Below are 17,477 nucleotides of genomic sequence, written 5' to 3' on the forward strand. Positions count from 1 at the left end.
CTGCTTTGCATATAACAATATTGATTTAAGTATGGAGTATATGGCGTGTAAATTAATGTTTTTCAACCAACCGAAACCATTTTTACAAAAATATATCTATATATTTATGTAGAAAATTGTAGAGAATCTTCGTCTAAACATGCCATTTCAAATATCATAAATGAAAACGGATCTCAGATTTACTCTTCTTATAAACATATGTATAGCTCTGGCATCAGAGATATGAAATAGATTTTTTCTGAAGTAAATCTGAATGGAAATCAATATGACGAGCTATGCAAAAATTAAGAAGTTGGTCGTATGAATAGTTGTCTTTGGCCAGAAAAATCCAACTGTTTTACACGTGTTTATAACAAATACCACCATCTTGTTTTCATACGAGTAATGCCCCCTCCCAATTTTGTATTATTTCTTTTAAGCATTGCTGCTTTGCATATAACAATATTGATTTAAGTATGGAGTATATGGCGTGTAAATTATTGTTTTTCAACCAACCGAAACCATTTGTAATCTTTTCCAAGATATCATTGGGACAAATCGTCAAATAAAATTTCATGAAGATCGGACAATTAATGTGACCTCTAGAATATTAACAAGGCAAATGTTGATGCCGCAAGATGGACAACGGGCAAAAAGCGATCACAAAAGCTCACCATGAGAACATTGTGCGCAGGTGGGCTAAAAAGCTATAAAATCATTTTTGTTTTCACTTTTCAGCAGTAATCCAGTTATGAATCGTGTTTTTTAATTTTTTTCCATGACAATCCGTGTAGAATTTCATATTTTTGCATTACTCTTTCACAGTCTTCACGCTTAAGCTCCTTCCTCAACGCAATATTCGTTTTGAACAGCGTCTTCAAAAGATGACTCTGGTCTTCACCGAGTTTCTGAAGCCTCTCTGAAAAAGTAATAAAATCATATTCAATTGCCTCTTCTGTTCCATGATGACCACCAACAAGCATCTCAGAAATATAATAAGTTATAAAAAAGTTCATCTCAAAACTGTTCCAGAAGATGAACCATGATTTTAGGTGATCTTTTTATTTGAAATGCTGCTTGTAATTAATCAAATGAAAAGTTGCACAATATACTATTCAGAATGTGACTTTCTATTGAAACAAAAGATCTGAAGTGATATCACTTGAACATTTTCTCAATTCTCTTGAAGACATCTAAAAAATAATTATGCTTAATATAACCGGATACTTTGAGTAATAGTTACTTAGTAATAAATGTCCACACATTAAGATGTATCCATTTATTAAGTTTCATTTTGATATGTCTTACAGATTTTGAGTTATGAGCAAGATTGAAGTAACGATTTAAAGATAAGCTAGGAACACCTATGAAGCTTCTTGGCAAAGTTAAATTGTGTCAAAGTAGAGTGAGCTTATTTCAATTACTGTGTTAATTGTACATTCATTACGAATTTTTAAACAAAAACATTATACTGTGACTTTCAGGAATACCGTTTTGTTGTTGAAACAAAGCCTACTTACTGGGATGACCCGACATGGTTACAGTTGTGGACGGCCCAGGTTTTGCATGTGGTTGTCTTACTGGCACATCATGGTCTGTGTCAGAAGATTCAAGGTCTGAAAGAGGTTCATTTAAAAAATAATCTTCCTACACTATCTTATAACAAGAGATTGCCAAGCAATATTGTCCCCTACCGGTGAAACTCCACCATTATCAGTGATTTTTTTTTTATAAATTTGTTGCCATAGCAACCAGAATTCTTGACCTAGGAACCAAATGAAATGACGTGCATACTCTCCATATTGCATTCTATCCATGTTTCAAGTTTCATGAAAAATATGAAGAACTTTTAAAGTTATCTCAGGATCCAGTAAAGTGTGACGGACAGACAGACTGACACACGGAGCGTAAACCATAAGTCCCCTCCGGTTTCATTTGTAGGGGACAACAAGGATATCAGTAGTGCTAATGGATGCTTCCCAAATTGGCCATTATGTTGAAACAATGACCAAGTTATATCATAGGAAATTAAGATCGCCAACCCTTACCTTCACCTTTGGGTCTAACTAAAGGTCCTGAGACAAGAGCACCGCATACCGGACGCCAATGCTCGGCTGCGGGTGCAGTTAAAAAAAAAATTGAGGTCACAGTGACCTTGACATTTGGTCTAGTGACCAAAAAATGGGCGTGGAGTGTGGAACTCATCAATGTGCAGCTACATATGAAGTTTCAAAGTTGTAGGTAGAAGCATTTTGATTGTTTATCTCTACTGCCAAAGGCAGAAGAGCTTATGGGATGGCATGGTGTCTGTGTGTGTTAGATGTTGTCTTGTTTATCCGATAAAGTCCAGTTTTCATGCGATTATTTTCAAACTTACTCAGTGTCTTTATATTAATGAGGACTCAAACCTTATTGATTTTCAGGTCACTGGGTAAAAGGTCAAGGTCACAGTGACTCGAAACAGTAAAAACTTGTTTATCCAAAAAGGTCCACAGTTTTTATCGGATTCTTTTGAAACTTACTCAGTGTCTTTATATTAATAAGGAATCGAACCCTATTGATTTTCAGGTCACTGGGTCAAAGGTCAAGGTAACAGTGACTCGAAACAGTAAAAACTTGTTCATCCGATAAAGTCCACAGTTTTCATCCGATTCTTTTTAAACTTGCTCAGTGTCTTTATATTAATGAGGACTCAAACCCTATTGATTTTCAAATAACTGGGTCAAAGGTCAAGGTCACAGTGACTTGAAATAGTAAAATCTTGTTTATCCGATAACGTCCACAGTTTTCATCCCATTCTTTTCAAACTTGCTCAGTGTCTTTATATTAATGAGGCCTCGAACCCTATTGATTTTCAGGTCACTGGGTCAAAGGTCAAGGTCACAGTGACTCGAAATAGTAAAATGGTTTCCAGATGTTAACTTAAGAATGCTTAGGCCTAGGATCATGAAACTTCATAGGTACATTGATTATGACTTGCTGATGACCCCTATTGATTTTTAGGTTGCTAGGTCAAAGGTCAAGGTCACAGTGACAGTGTTTAAAGCAGTAGAGCGATTCAGGCCCTCATGGGCCTCTTTTTTAGTTTTGGTTGTCAAAACGTGCAGTCGAAAAGTGTAATATACAATTTACTGAACAGACATTGTGAGGTACGAGGCACACACACACGCACTAGAAACACAGTACATTAATAAAGAGGTATCCACCCAAATGCACTCTTTATGTAAGTTGGTAGTGGTGACAAATCTCCACAACAATCCAATGAGAGCTGATCATTTAATACAATACCAGCCTTACCCCTTACGCTCGCCCTTTCTTCTCTGTACTTGTAACCAGATGTGCGTGAAGATTTGTCCTTTTCTAACAGTGCATTGGAACTTAAAGGTTCAGAGCAAGCTTCTTCGTCACCACCACCTTCATTACCTGTATTAAATAAAGCATTCTCCCGTCACTTGTGACACCCATTTAATTTTGGCATTTTATGTTGTCTTTACCTCTTGCATTGCATTCCATTGATATAAAGACAAGCTATTGACATAACCACTGTTTCTGGAAATATCAGAAGTGCTGTATCACTACCATCTCAGTAAGCATATACCCTACATTTTTACATGATTTACTCTTTTCAGTGGGAATCGAACCCACAGCAGCCAGACACCTTGGTTAACAAACACAATGCTTTAAGGTATATGCAAGGTATAAGGATTGATATCTGGAAATGTTAAAACGCTGTGAGGTACAAGGCACACACAAACACAGTAGAATGCTATTTACTCAACTGAACACATACAGACAGAGGTATCCATAGCCTATTGTAAAGATAAAAAAAATATGAATCAACGATATGGAGGTACTAATGACCAAAAATGTCTTGAAGTTCTGCAAACCTAGCGCTTAAGGCCAAATTATCAAGGTCCATGAGCACACGTATTATAATAATCAGACCCACCTCAGACGCTTTAGCCTTTGGTGGTTGTTATGAATAATGTATATTATCTTTCATTTATTGCGTTTTGCTCATCGAAACAGTTTTCTTTTTTTTAATCAAGCAGTTCACAACATTATCATTCATAGGTCACTCCCTAACTTACATGTACCATCTCTTCAGAAGCCAACAACTGGTTGAACACACTCAGAAGGGTTCAAACCCACAGCATTTAGTTATTGTTGTCAAAACGTGCTATCGAAAGGTGTAATATAGAATTTACTGAACAGACATTGTGAGGTACAAGGCATAAACAAAAAAACACACTAGAAACCCAGTACACACATATAGAGGTATCCACCAAAATGTACACTTAAAGTAAGTTGGTAGTGGTGACAAACAAATCTCCACAACAATCCAATGAGAGCTTATCATTTAATACAATACCAGCCTTACCCCTTACGCTCGCCCTTTCTTCTCTGTACTTGTAACCAGATGTGCGTGAAGATGTGTCCTTTTCTAACAGTGCATTGGAACTTAAAGGTTCAGAGCAAGCTTCTTCGTCACCACCACCTTCATTACCTGTATTAAATAAAGCATTCTCCCGTCACTTGTGACACCCATTTAATTTTGGTATTTTATGTTGTTTTTAGCTATTGCATTACATTTCATTGATATACAGACAAGCTCTTGACATAACCACTGTTTCTGGGAATATCAGAAGTGCTGTATCACTACCATCTCAGTAAGCATATACCCTACATTTTTACATGATTTACTCTTTTCAGTGGGAATCGAACCCACAGCAGCCAGACACCTTGGTTAACAAACACAATGCTTTAAGGTATATGCAAGGTATAAGGATTGATATCTGGAAATGTTAAAACGCTGTGAGGTACAAGGCACACACACACACAGTAGAATGCTATTTACTCAACTGAACACATACAGACAGAGGTATCCATAGTCTATTGTAAAGATAAAAAAATATGAATCAACGATATGGAGGAACTAATGACCAAAAATGTCTTGAAGGTCTGCAAAACCCAGCGTTAAGGCCAATTTATCAAGGTCCATGAGGACACGTATTATAATAATCAGACCCACCTCAGACGCTTTAGCCTTTGGTGGTTGTTATGAATAATGTATATTATCTTTCATTTATTGGGTTTTGCTCATCGAAACAGTTTTCTTTTTTTTAATCAAGGAGTTCACAAAATTATCATTCATAGGTCACTCCCGAAGTTACATGTACCATCTCTTCAGAAGCCAACAACTGGTTGAACACACTCAGAAGGGTTCAAACCCACAGCATTTAGTTATTGTTGTCAAAACGTGCAGTCGAAAGGTGTAATATACAATTTACTGAACATACATTGTGAGGTACAAGGCATAAACAAACATCCACACTAGAAACCCAGTACATACATATAGAGTTATCCACCAAAATGTCAACTTTAAGTAAGTTGGTAGTGGTGACAAACAAATCTCCACAACAATTCAATGAGAGCTGATCATTTAATACAAAACCAGCCTTACCCTTACGCTCGCCCTTTCTTCTCTGTACTTGACACCAGATGTGCGTGAAGATGTGTCCTTTTCTAACAGTGCGTTGGAACTTACAGGTTCAGAGCAAGCTTCTTCGTCACCACCACCTTCATTACCTGTATTAAATAAAGCATTCTCCCGTCACTTGTAACAAGCATTTAATTTTGACATTTTATGTTGTCTTTACCTCATGCATTGCATTCCACTGATATACAGACACGCTATTGAATTACCGCTGTTTCTGGGAATACCAGAAGTGCTATATCACTACCATCTTAAGTAAACATATGTTCTACATTTTTACATGATTTACTGTATTCAGTGGGAATCAAACCCACAGCAGTCAGACACCTTGATTAACGAACACAATGCTCTAAGGTATATGCTAGGTATAAGGATTGATATCTGAAAATGTTAAAACGCTGTGAGGTACAAGGCACACACACACAGTATAATGCTATTTACTCAACTGAACACATACAGACATAGGTATCCATAGTCCTTTGTAAAGGAAATAAAAATATGAAACAACAACATGGTGGTTATTATGACCAACAAGAGCATCACATAGCGGGTGCCAATGCTCGGCTCGGTTTTAATTTTTGTTTTGACGTCACAGTGACCTTGACCTTTGATCTAGTGACCCAAAATGGGTGTGGCGTGTAGAACTCATTCATGTGGAGTTACATATGAAATTTCAAAGTTGAAGGTTGAGCACTTTGATTTTAGAGTTAAGGTTTTAACTCGATGCGGACGAGCTGGCTATGACAATACCTCGGGTTTTCTTCGAAAACAGCAGAGCTAAAAATGTCTTGAAGACCAAGTCAGCTCATAAGGCCAAATTATCAAGGTTTATGAGCACACGTATAATAATAATCAGACCCATCTCCGACACGCCTTTGGTGGTTGTTATGAATAATGCATTTTATCTTTCATTAATTGGGTTTTGCACATCGAAACAGTTTTCATTTTTTTAATCAAGCAGTTCACAAAATTATCATTCATAATATATATCCTAACTAACCATCTCTTCAGAGGCCAACAACTGGTTAAACACACTCAGAAGGGTTCAAACCCACAGCATTTCGTTATTGCTGTCAAAGTGCAGTTCAAAGATGTAATATACAATTTACTGAACAGACATTGTGAGGTACAAGGCACACACACACATGCACTAGAAACACAGAACATACATAAAGAGGTATTAACCAAAATGTACACTTTATGTAAGTTGGTAGTGGTGACAAACAAATCTCCACAACAATCCAATGAGAGCTGATCATTTGATACAATAAAAGCCTTACCCCTTACATGCCCTTTCTTCTCTGTACTTGTAACCAGATGTGCGTGAAGATGTGTCCTTTTTTCTAACAGTGCGTTAGAACTTAAAGGTTCAGAGCAAGCTTCTTCGTCACCATCACCTTCATTACCTGTATTAAATAAAGCATTCTCCCGTCACTTTTGACAAGCATTCAATTTTGGCACTTTATCTTGTCTTTACCTCTTGCATTGCATTCCACTGATATACAGACAAGCTATTGACATTACCGCTGTTTCTGGGAATACCAGAAGTGCTGTATCACTACCATCTCAGTAAGCATATACCCTACATTTTTACATGATTTCTTGTATTCAGTGGGAATTGAACCCACAGCAGCCAGACACCCTGGTTAAGAAACGTAATGCTCTCAGGTATATGCAAGGTATAAGGATTGATAATTGGAAATGTTAAAACACTGTGAGGTACAAGGTACACACACACACAGTAAAATGCTATTTACTCCACTGAACACATACAAACAGAGGTATCAATAGTCTATTGTAAAGGAAAACAAGGGCTGTTTGTAAAACATGCATGCCCCCCATACGGGCTGTCCGTTGTAGTGGCAGCCATTGTGTGAATACGATTTTTGTCACTGTGACCTTGACCTTTGACCTAGTGATCTGAAAATCAATAGTGGTCATCTGCGAGTCACGATCAATGTACCTATGAAGTGTCATGATCCTAGGCAAAAGCGTTCTTGAGTTATCATCCGAAAATCATTTTACTATTTCGGGTCACCGTGACCTTGACCTTCAACCTTGTGACCTCAAAATCAATAGGGGTCATCTGCGAGTCATGATCAATCTACCTATGAAGTTTCATGATCCTAGGCATATGCGTTCTTGAGTTATCATCCAAAAACCATTTTACTATTTTGGGTCACCGTGACCTTGACCTTTGACCTAGTGACCTCAAAATCAATAGGGGTCATCTGCGAGTCATGATCAATCTACCAAATAAGTTTCATGATCCTAGGCGTATGCGTTCTTGAGTTATCATCCGGAAACCATTTTACTATTTCGGGTCACTGTGACCTTGACCTTTGACCTAGTGACCTCAAAATCAATAGGGGTCATCTGCGAGTCATGATCAATCTACCCATGAAGTTTCATGATCCTAGGCGTATGCGTTCTTGACTTATCATCCGGAAACCATTTTACTATTTCGGGTCACCGTGACCTTGACCTTTGACCTAGTGACCTTAAAATCAATAGGGGTCATCTGCAAGTCATGATCAATGTACCTATGAAGTTTCATGATCCTAGCCCCAAGCGTTTTTGAGTTATCATCCGGAAACCACCTGGTGGACGGACCGATCGACAGGCCGACCGACATGTGCAAAGCAATATACCCCCTCTTCTTCGTAGGGGGGCATAAAAATGAAACAACGACAGGTTATTAATGACCAAAAATGTCTTGATGGTCTGCCAAGTCAGCTCATAAGGCCATATTATCAAGGTCTATGAGCACATGTATTATAATAACAAGACCCACCTCTGACGCTTTAGCTTTTGGTGGTTGTTATGAATAAAATATTTTATCTTTCATTAATTGGGTTTTACTCATCGAAACAGTTTTCTTTTTTTTATCAAGCAATTCACAAAATGATAATTCATAGGTCATATCCTTACTTACAGTCTCTTCAGAGGCCAACAACTGCTTGAACACACTCAGAAGGGTTCAAACCCACAGCATTTAGTTGTGGTAAAAAAGTACATTGATGCATTCCAAAGGTTCAATGTAGCATTAACTGTAAAGACATTGTGAGGTACGAGACACACACACACTAGAAACTTAGTACAGACAGAAAAAGGTAATCACCAAAATGTAATTATTTAAGTACATTGTTAAGGGATCACAAATAAATATCCACAACAACCAAAAGAGAGCTGGTCATTTATTATCATACCAGCCTTATCCTTAAGCTTGCCCTTTCTTGTCTGTTTTTGAAACAAGATGTGCTTGTAGCTGAGTCCATTTCTGCAGTTAGAACTGGAAGGTTCAATGCCAGCTTCTTCGTCATCATCATCATTATCTGTATGAAATAAAGCACTCACTGTCAACAGTGACAAAGTATTTGTATTTTCCTTTCATTTTTTTTACCTCTTGCACTGCATTTCATTGATTAACCAACACTCTATTTACGTTACCTCTGTTTCTGGGAATACAGGTAGTGCTATATTACTACCATCTTAAGTAAGCAGACACCCCTAGATTTTTACATAATTTTCTGTATTCAGTGGGACTCAAACCTACAGCAGCAAGAGACCCTGGTTAACAAACACACTGCTGTAATGTATATGCGATGTATAAGAATTGACATGTGGAAATTTTGAAAGGCTGTGAGGTACCAGGCACACACACAAACAGTAGAATGCTATGTACTCAACTGAACGCATACAGACAGAGGTATCCATAGTCTATTGTAAAAAACAAACAAATATGAATTAATGACATGGAGGAAGTAATGACCAGAAATGTCTTAAAGGTCTGAAAAGCCAGCTCATCAGGCCAAATTATCATGGCCTATGATCTCATTTATTATAATAATCAGACTCACCTCTGACGCTTTGGCCTTTGATGCTGATTTTGGAACCAGGAATGCTTGAAGGAGACGTTTTCACCAATACTGGATGGCTCATTTTTAGAATCAGTTCATTCTTTATCTGCAAAAAAAGAAACTTCCCTTGTTAATGTATTTTTTCTGACATAAATTAGGTTTTGCTCTTAAAACAGTTTTTATATGGGCGCTTAAGCGCCCGTCTAAAGTGCTTAGTGTGAAATTCAGGTCGATACGACTAGGTATGATTAACCCAATACCCGGTTGCGTATCCGCGCAAGAAAGAGTTGTATAATTTATGCAAGAGGTTTGTGTTCTCCAATTATGTGTATTCACAAATAGCAACAATATGTTAATATCGTGTTACATTCAATATTTTCGAACGGTGTTTTATAGAAAAGAATCAATAAACAATGATCGTATTGTACGTGTCGCGGAGGAGATTGTTTATGAATGATTAAAATAGTCCACTTTCTGCTGCGTGTGCGTGACGTAGTATTTTCGCTCAGCTCATTCATAAATCTGAGGCTGGCGATAAACAAAGGGGAGTCCGTGTGAGAATAACGCAGTAGTATAAGGTTACGCTTGTTTATATTCACAGGTCTCAATTAATAATACGTTGACCACGAGTTCAACAATTATTACAGGGATACGATAGACAACATAAAAAAATGTTTCATTATCGCTGAAACTGTTAAAAAAAACATTTAAATATAACAATAATATTCTCTAAAAAATGTAGTCTTGCTGTTTTGAAATAAGGTTTGGAATTTTGTTTTCTAAATAACTTAATTCAAAACACAAGTTTAATTATAGTGTTTTTTACTTGTTAGTCGCATATTTACCGCATTATAATGTGTGTTATAATAGGCAAACCATACATTAGTAAAATTCAATCTGCCTTCGCACATAGAAGGAATGGGTCAATTAGGTGCTGCGTTTCCTTTGCTTACTTCAGTTAGAGGTCAATTATTTAAGTAATAGCAATCACAAGGCTACGACTTCAAAGGAATTGCGGAGCTTTCTTACATAATAAAAGTCGTAGTCGCATGGTATTTGCGTTTTGCGTCCTATTTGGTCACGTGGTTCTTTTTCACGGTTGTTTTGGCATTCATGATATATGAGGCTATTAATAGATGCGTCTGTCGATAAACAAAGGAAAGTTTACGGGTTATAACAACGCAATAGGTTACGCTCTCGCATACAACTCAATGACGTAGTACAGGTCGTAAAATGAGAGATTCGGGAAAAAGTTGACGCTTATTTATATCAAAGACCCATATTATCTATAGGTCAACAATAACTTCAGCGATACGATAGACACAAAAAGTTTCATAATTGCTAAACCCGAATATAACAAACAATTTATAATAATAATACGAATGCAATAGCAGAAGGTTAGTAGAAGGTTAAGCTTGTTTATATTCACAGTTCTCAATACATAGACAGTTGGATATGAGTTCATGAATTACTACAGGCATACTATAGGCAACCTCGAAAATGCTTTTTAATCGCTAAAACCGAAAACAACCTAATATATTATATTAAATATATTTATAACAATAAATGTCTTTTAAAAATGTAGTCGGCGTATACGCTGACTTTGAAATAAAGTTAGCAATTTACTTTTCTAAATAATTAAATACAATTAAACAAAAGTTTAACTATTGTGTTGTGTTTTTCACTTGTAAGCTGCATATTCACCGCATGAAATGTGTGTTAGCATTGTCAAACCACACATTAGTGTGAGTAAAATAAAAAAAATACTACGGGAGAGCACTTCATATGTGTCCTCATATGCCTTGTTATGAGTATCTTTCTTCACTATCGAAATATATCGTATGTTTATATTTGATTTAAACGCAGTTTTCTTTCGACACATTTAAATCACACGTCAATAGCGCCGTCATGCGAAAATGGGTCTTATGCGTTTCGGCAAGCGTTTGTTAAACCCAACATGTGCTTTTGCGCAGTCAGGCCATAGGCGATGCTGTTCGCTTTAAAATCACTCAATATGTTATGTTTCTCCTTACCAGAAGGAGTGATAGCTGAGTGGGCTATTTATATGATGGGCGCATATGGAATAAGACCCATTTTCACATGACGAGGGTCATTACAAATCTCATTGCGAATTGAAAATGCCACATTTAAGAACAATGCTTTTTGATACAAAATTGAATTGAAAATAGCAAACTTGTTTATAATGGCAGCCTATCCACACATTAAGGAATGATTTCCAGACGTGCTGACCAAGTACGGCAAACATTGTGATATGATAATTAAACGATTTTCTCTTATCGTGACACTATACTATTTCGCTAATGATTGTTTTCTCATCTTGGAGGCGAAAGTGAAATTCTGCGAGATGGATTGTAACGCGTAATTGTAACAGGGCCACAATTTGTGTCGTTTGAGCATACAGAGAGTAGTCCGGAATTCCTTACACTGAACAGTGCTACATCCTTTGAATTGAGCACATACGCAGTGATGTAGCAAAAATTCAGAGGTTGTAACTCGAATCAGCTTATTAAATATTCGAAAATATTCATGCGTGTCTGTTGGCGTTATGTAAAGTCACTAAGATGAAAACTGAAACAGCTACGCCTAAAAGCGCATGAGTGCTCTATACCTATGTTTATGTTAGCGTTGTTGACACAGTGTGAACTGCTCGGGTAATAAGTAAAGCATAAACAGCAATGTTTATATACTTTTATTCCTCCATATACAAGATACGAAGATTGTTGTATATTTTGAATTTGTATATGGTGTCAAAAATCAAAAGTTTTGTACACGGAACTTTCATTATGAATTTATATTCTTGGTGAGATAGTCATTTGATATAAGAAAAAAATATTCCTTTAATATGGTGACTGCAAATTTTCTTTATATTAAGTTATCATTACCATTTTCATCATACTTTCTATGCTGTCAGAACTTCCAAAAAGCATGTTGTTTTTATTTTGTCTTAGTTATTTCTATGAAATAATAAGGATGATAAAAAGTGCACACAAAACTCGACCCGTGCGCTATGACACACACTTTATAAAGTTGAATGGCGTGTGTTCATTTCAAACTTGCGATTGATTTTCAAAAATGAATTGCGTGTTAAATTATGCAATAGCGAACATCTTCAGTGCCTTCAGCGCTTTGATTTTTAAAGCATGCAGTACATAAACATTATCATAAATAAGTAATAACTGAATTAACAACCTCCTCAGAGGCCAATACTGGTTTTAAGGCTTAAGTTGGGTTCATACCCACCGCATTCACTTATTGTGGTCCAAAAATGCAGTAATGCAATCAAAAGGTGTAATATAACATTTACTGTAAAGACATTGTGAGGTACAAGGCACACAAACACACATTAGAAGCACATTACATACGGATAGAGGTATTCACTGAAATCTTTAACTGAAAGGATTGATATCTGGAAATTTTGAAACGCTGTGAGGTACCAGCAACACACACACGCAGTAGAATGCTATTTACTCAACTGAATGCATACAGACAGAGGTATCCATAGTCTATTGTAAAGGTAACACAAATATGAATCAAAGACATGGAGGAAATAATGACCAGAAATGTCTTGAAGGTCTGCAAAGCCAGCTCATCAGGCCAAATTATCGTGATCTTTGACCTCATTAAATATTAAATTCAGACCCACCTCTGTACTTTTGCTATTGGTGCTCATTTTGGAACCAGGAGAGCTTGAAGAGGAGTTGTTTTCAGCACAACTGGATGGCTCATTTCTAGAAACACTCCCATCGTCATCTGCCAGAAAAGAAACATCCCATGTAAATGAATTTTATCTTGAATCAATTGGATTTTGCACCTCCAAACTGTTTTTTAATTTTTTTTTAAACAAGCAATTCATAAAAATATCATTCATAAGTCATAACTGAACTAACCAACCTTTTCAGAGGCCACCAACTGGTTGTACAACCTAATAAGGGTTGAAACCCACAGGATTTAGTTATTGTGGTAAAAAAGTGCATTAATACAATCCAAGGTTTAATATAACATTTACGGTACAGACATTGTGAGGTTCGAGTCACATAAACACTAGAAGCATAGTACATACAGATAGAGGTATTAACCAAATGTAATTCTTTAAGTAAGTTGGTAAGGGATCACAAACAAATCTGCACAACAACCAAAAGAGAGCTGGTCATTTATTATTATACCAGCCTTACCCTTTAAGCTTGCCCTTTCTTGTCTGTTCTTGAAACAAGATGTGCCTGTAGCCAAGTCCATTTCCGCACCGTCAGAACTCGAAGGTTCAAAGCCAGCTTCTTCGTCATCATCATCATCATCATTATCTGTATGAAATAAAGCACTCATTGTCAACTGTGACAAAGTATTTGTATTTGCCTATCATTAAGTTTTTACCGCTTGCACTGCATTTCACTGATAAACAAAACATCTTACATGTATTTACAAAACCTCTGTTTCTGGGAATACCGGTAGTGATTATCACTACCATCTCAAGTAAGCAGACACCCCTAGATTTTTACATTATTTTCTGTATTCAGTGGGACTCAAACCCACAGCAGCCAGAGACCCTGGTTAACAAACACACTGCTGTAATGTATATGCAATGCATAAGAATTGACATATGGAAATTTTGAAACGCTGTGAGGTACCAGGCACACACACACACACACGCAGTAGAATGCTATGTACTCAACTGAACACATACAGACAGAGGTATCCATAGTCTATTGTAAAAAAAAACACAAATATAAATCAAAGACATGGAGGAAATAATGACCCGAAATGTCTTAAAGGTCTGAAAAGCCAGCTCATCAGGCCAAATTATCGTGATCTTTGATCTCATTTATTATAATAATCAGACTCACCTCTGACTCTTTGGCCTTGATGCTGATTTTGAAACCAGGAATGCTTGAAGGAGACGATTTCACCAATACTGGATGGCTCATTTTTAGAATCAGTTCAATCATTATCTGCAAAAAAAGAAACATCCCTTGTTAATGTATTTTTTCTGTAATTAATTGGGTTTTGCTCCTGCAAACGTTTTTTTAAAGCATGCAGTTAATACAAATTATCATAAATAAGTAATAACTGAATTAACAACCTCAGAGGCCAAGACTGGTTTTAAGGCTTAAGTTGGGTTCATACCCACCGCATTTACTTATTGTGGTCCAAAAAAGCAGTAATGCAATTCAAAGTTGTAATATAGCATTTACTGTTAAGACATTGTGAGGTACAAGGCACACAAACACACACTAGAAGCACATTACATACGGATAGAGGTATTGAAATCTTTAACTGAAAGGATTGATATCTGGAAATTTTGAAACGCTGTGAGGTACTAGAAACACACACACACACACACAGTAGAGTGCTATGTACTTAACTGAACACATACATACAGAGGTATCCATAGTCTATCGTAAAGGAAACAAATATATGACTTACAAACATGGAGCAAATAATGACCAGAAAAGTCTTGAATGTTTGCAAAGCCAGCTCATCAGGCCAAATTGTCGTGATCTTTGACCTTATTTAATATTATAATCAGACCCACCTCTGACACTTTGGCCTTTGGTGCTCATTTTTAGGACCAGGAGAGCTTGAGGGGATGTTTTCAGCATACTGGAATGATGGCTCATTGCTAGAATAATGCCCGTCAACATCTTCCAGAAAAGAAACATCTCATGTCAATGTATTGTATATTGAATCAATTGGATTTTGCACCTCCAAACAGATAAACATGTTTTTTAAGCAGTTCACAAAATTATTGTTCATAAGTCATAACTGAAGTAACTACCTTTTCAGAGACCACCAACAGGTTGTACGACATAATAAGGATAAAAACGCACAGCATTTAATCATTGTAATCAAAAAGTTCAGTAATGCAATCCAAAGGTGTAATATAACATTAACTGTTCACACATTGTGAGGTACGAGGCACACACACACTAGAAACACACTAAATACAGATAGAGGTATTCACCAAAATGTAATTTTTTAAGTAAGCTGATAAGGAATCACAAACAAATCTCCACAAAACCCGCAAAAGAGCTGATCATTTATTATAAAACCAGCCGTATCCCTTAAACTTGCACTTTCTAGGCTGTTCTTGAAACAAGATGTGCCTGTAGATGAGTCCTTTTCGGCATTTTTAGAACTGGAAGGTTCAAAGCCAGCTTCTTCGAACTCATCATCATCATCATCATCATCATCATTATCTGTATGAAATAAAGCACTCTCTGTCAACTGTGACAAATTATTTGTATTTGGCTTTTAATGTGCTTTAGCTCTTGCACTTCATTTCACAGATATACATACACACCATTTACATTACCTCTGTTTCTGGGAATACTGGTAGTGCTGTATCACTACCATCTTAAGTAAGCATATACCCCTACATTTACATGATTTTCTGTATTCAGTGGGACTCAAACCCAAAGCAGAAAGAACCCCTTGTTAACAAACACACTGCTGTAATGTACATGTATATGCGATGTATGTGGAATGATATTCAGATATATTAAAACGCTGTGAGGTACCAGACACATTTACTGTTAAGAAATTGTGAGGTACAAGGCACACAAACACACACTAGAAGCACATTACATACAGATAGAGGTATTGAAATCTTTAACTGAAAGGATTGATATCTGGACATTTTGAAACGCTGTGAGGTACTAGAAACACACACACACACACACAGTATAATTCTATGGACTCAACTGATCACATACAGACAGAGGTATCCATAGTCTATTGTAAAGGTAACAAGTATATGAATCAACAAGAGATGTGTTGGCCAGAAACACAATGCCCCCTTCTGCGCCGCTTTGAAGCCATATATTTGAGCTTTGACCTTGAAGGATGACCTTGACCTTTCATCACTTAAAATGTGCAGCTCCATAAGAAACACATGCATGCCAAATATCAAGTTGCTATCTGAAGCGACATATATGTTATGAGCATTTTTCGAAACCTAAACGATTGATAAAGAAGTTTGCAAAATATGAAAGCAATATGTCAAGGGACATTGAAAATATTTGAGGTAGGTACGCAAACTTTAACATAGATATATCAATATTTGCATATTCTAGGTGAAAAAAGGGCCATTATTCTTACAAAATGCTTGATACAGATGTCTGCTCTTGTTAATAGGGTGTTGTCATGTTGGTAAAGAAGTATGCAAATTATTAAAGCAATATAACAAGGGACATAGAAAATATTTGGGGTGGTACGCAAAGTTTAACATTTGCACACTCACGCGAACGTGACGCCGACGCCGGGGTGAGTAGGATAGTTCCACTATATATATTTCATACATAATAGTCGAGCTAAAAAGATTGTGGTTGGTGTTGATGAAAGATCAAAAGCTGTATCAATTAGATAAAAAATAATGAATGCCTTTTTCTGTGCAGTTCTTAGCTGCATCACACGCAAATCAATGACAGAGTGTTGAATCGAAATACAATGTAAATGATCAAATAAAAGTCAACTGGCTAGACACGAAAGAATCTGTACATATTTGAAATATGTATACGCACATTCTTAAAAAAAAACCTGGTTTAGATTTTGTTTACACATTACAAGTAATTTTATACAGCAATATTCAACACTAGTTCCTCCTTTATAGTGACAATCAAGATGGTGATGTCCGTACGGAAACAGGTATTTTTCGCTGTTGTATGCCTGTTTGTTACTTTTGTTAAATTTGTAAATTCTGTTCAATTTCCAGCCATATCAGAAAGAAAGTGATTAGCGCTTATTTCCTATTAATGTTTGTGTTATACCTCGACTTAACTCACTTCCAACTTTCTTCTATGCGGAAGCAGTGATTTTAAGATTCGCGCTTGGAGTTTGTTACATTACCAGCAAAAATAGCCGTTTAAATCCATTTTATTTAAAAGTTTAAAAAACTATCAAAGTAAAATAAACGGAAAACAGTCTGTATTATTTTACATATACCTATTGTCGTATTGTCCGCGGTCCGACGTCTTTCGCCAGTTGTGCTATATCACTACCATCTTAAGTAAGCAAAGAACGTTTTTACATGATTTTCTGTTTTCAGTGGGACTCAAACCCACAGCAGAGACCCTGATTAACAAACACACTAAGGTGGTGCGGTGGTCGAGTGGTAACACTCTGGTCTA

The 17,477-nt window shown here is 36.6% G+C and overlaps 1 protein-coding gene and 1 long non-coding RNA gene across 2 annotated transcripts; both read right to left on the minus strand.

Moving 5' to 3' along the window:
* Window positions 1-248: 248 nt before the first annotated feature.
* Window positions 249-1,591, minus strand: LOC127856302 (uncharacterized). The gene is made up of 2 exons (XR_008037951.1): window positions 1,500-1,591; window positions 249-898 (listed from the first exon to the last, which is right to left on the minus strand). It is a non-coding gene; the product is annotated as an uncharacterized LOC127856302 (long non-coding RNA).
* Window positions 1,592-2,959: 1,368 nt separating this feature from the next.
* On the minus strand, window positions 2,960-14,288 carry LOC127856059 (uncharacterized). Its single transcript, XM_052392047.1, has 8 exons — window positions 14,196-14,288; window positions 13,530-13,655; window positions 13,001-13,107; window positions 9,337-9,442; window positions 8,686-8,811; window positions 6,757-6,882; window positions 4,361-4,486; window positions 2,960-3,402 (listed from the first exon to the last, which is right to left on the minus strand). Exons 2-8 carry the CDS (start codon window positions 13,588-13,590, stop codon window positions 3,167-3,169), a joined length of 888 nt encoding a protein of 295 aa, XP_052248007.1. The 5' UTR covers window positions 13,591-13,655; window positions 14,196-14,288; the 3' UTR covers window positions 2,960-3,166.
* Between the last annotated feature and the right edge of the window lie 3,189 nt (window positions 14,289-17,477).

This window comes from Dreissena polymorpha, chromosome 13, assembly GCF_020536995.1.
Source record: "Dreissena polymorpha isolate Duluth1 chromosome 13, UMN_Dpol_1.0, whole genome shotgun sequence".
In the NCBI taxonomy this organism is placed as follows: Eukaryota; Metazoa; Mollusca; class Bivalvia; order Myida; family Dreissenidae; genus Dreissena; species Dreissena polymorpha.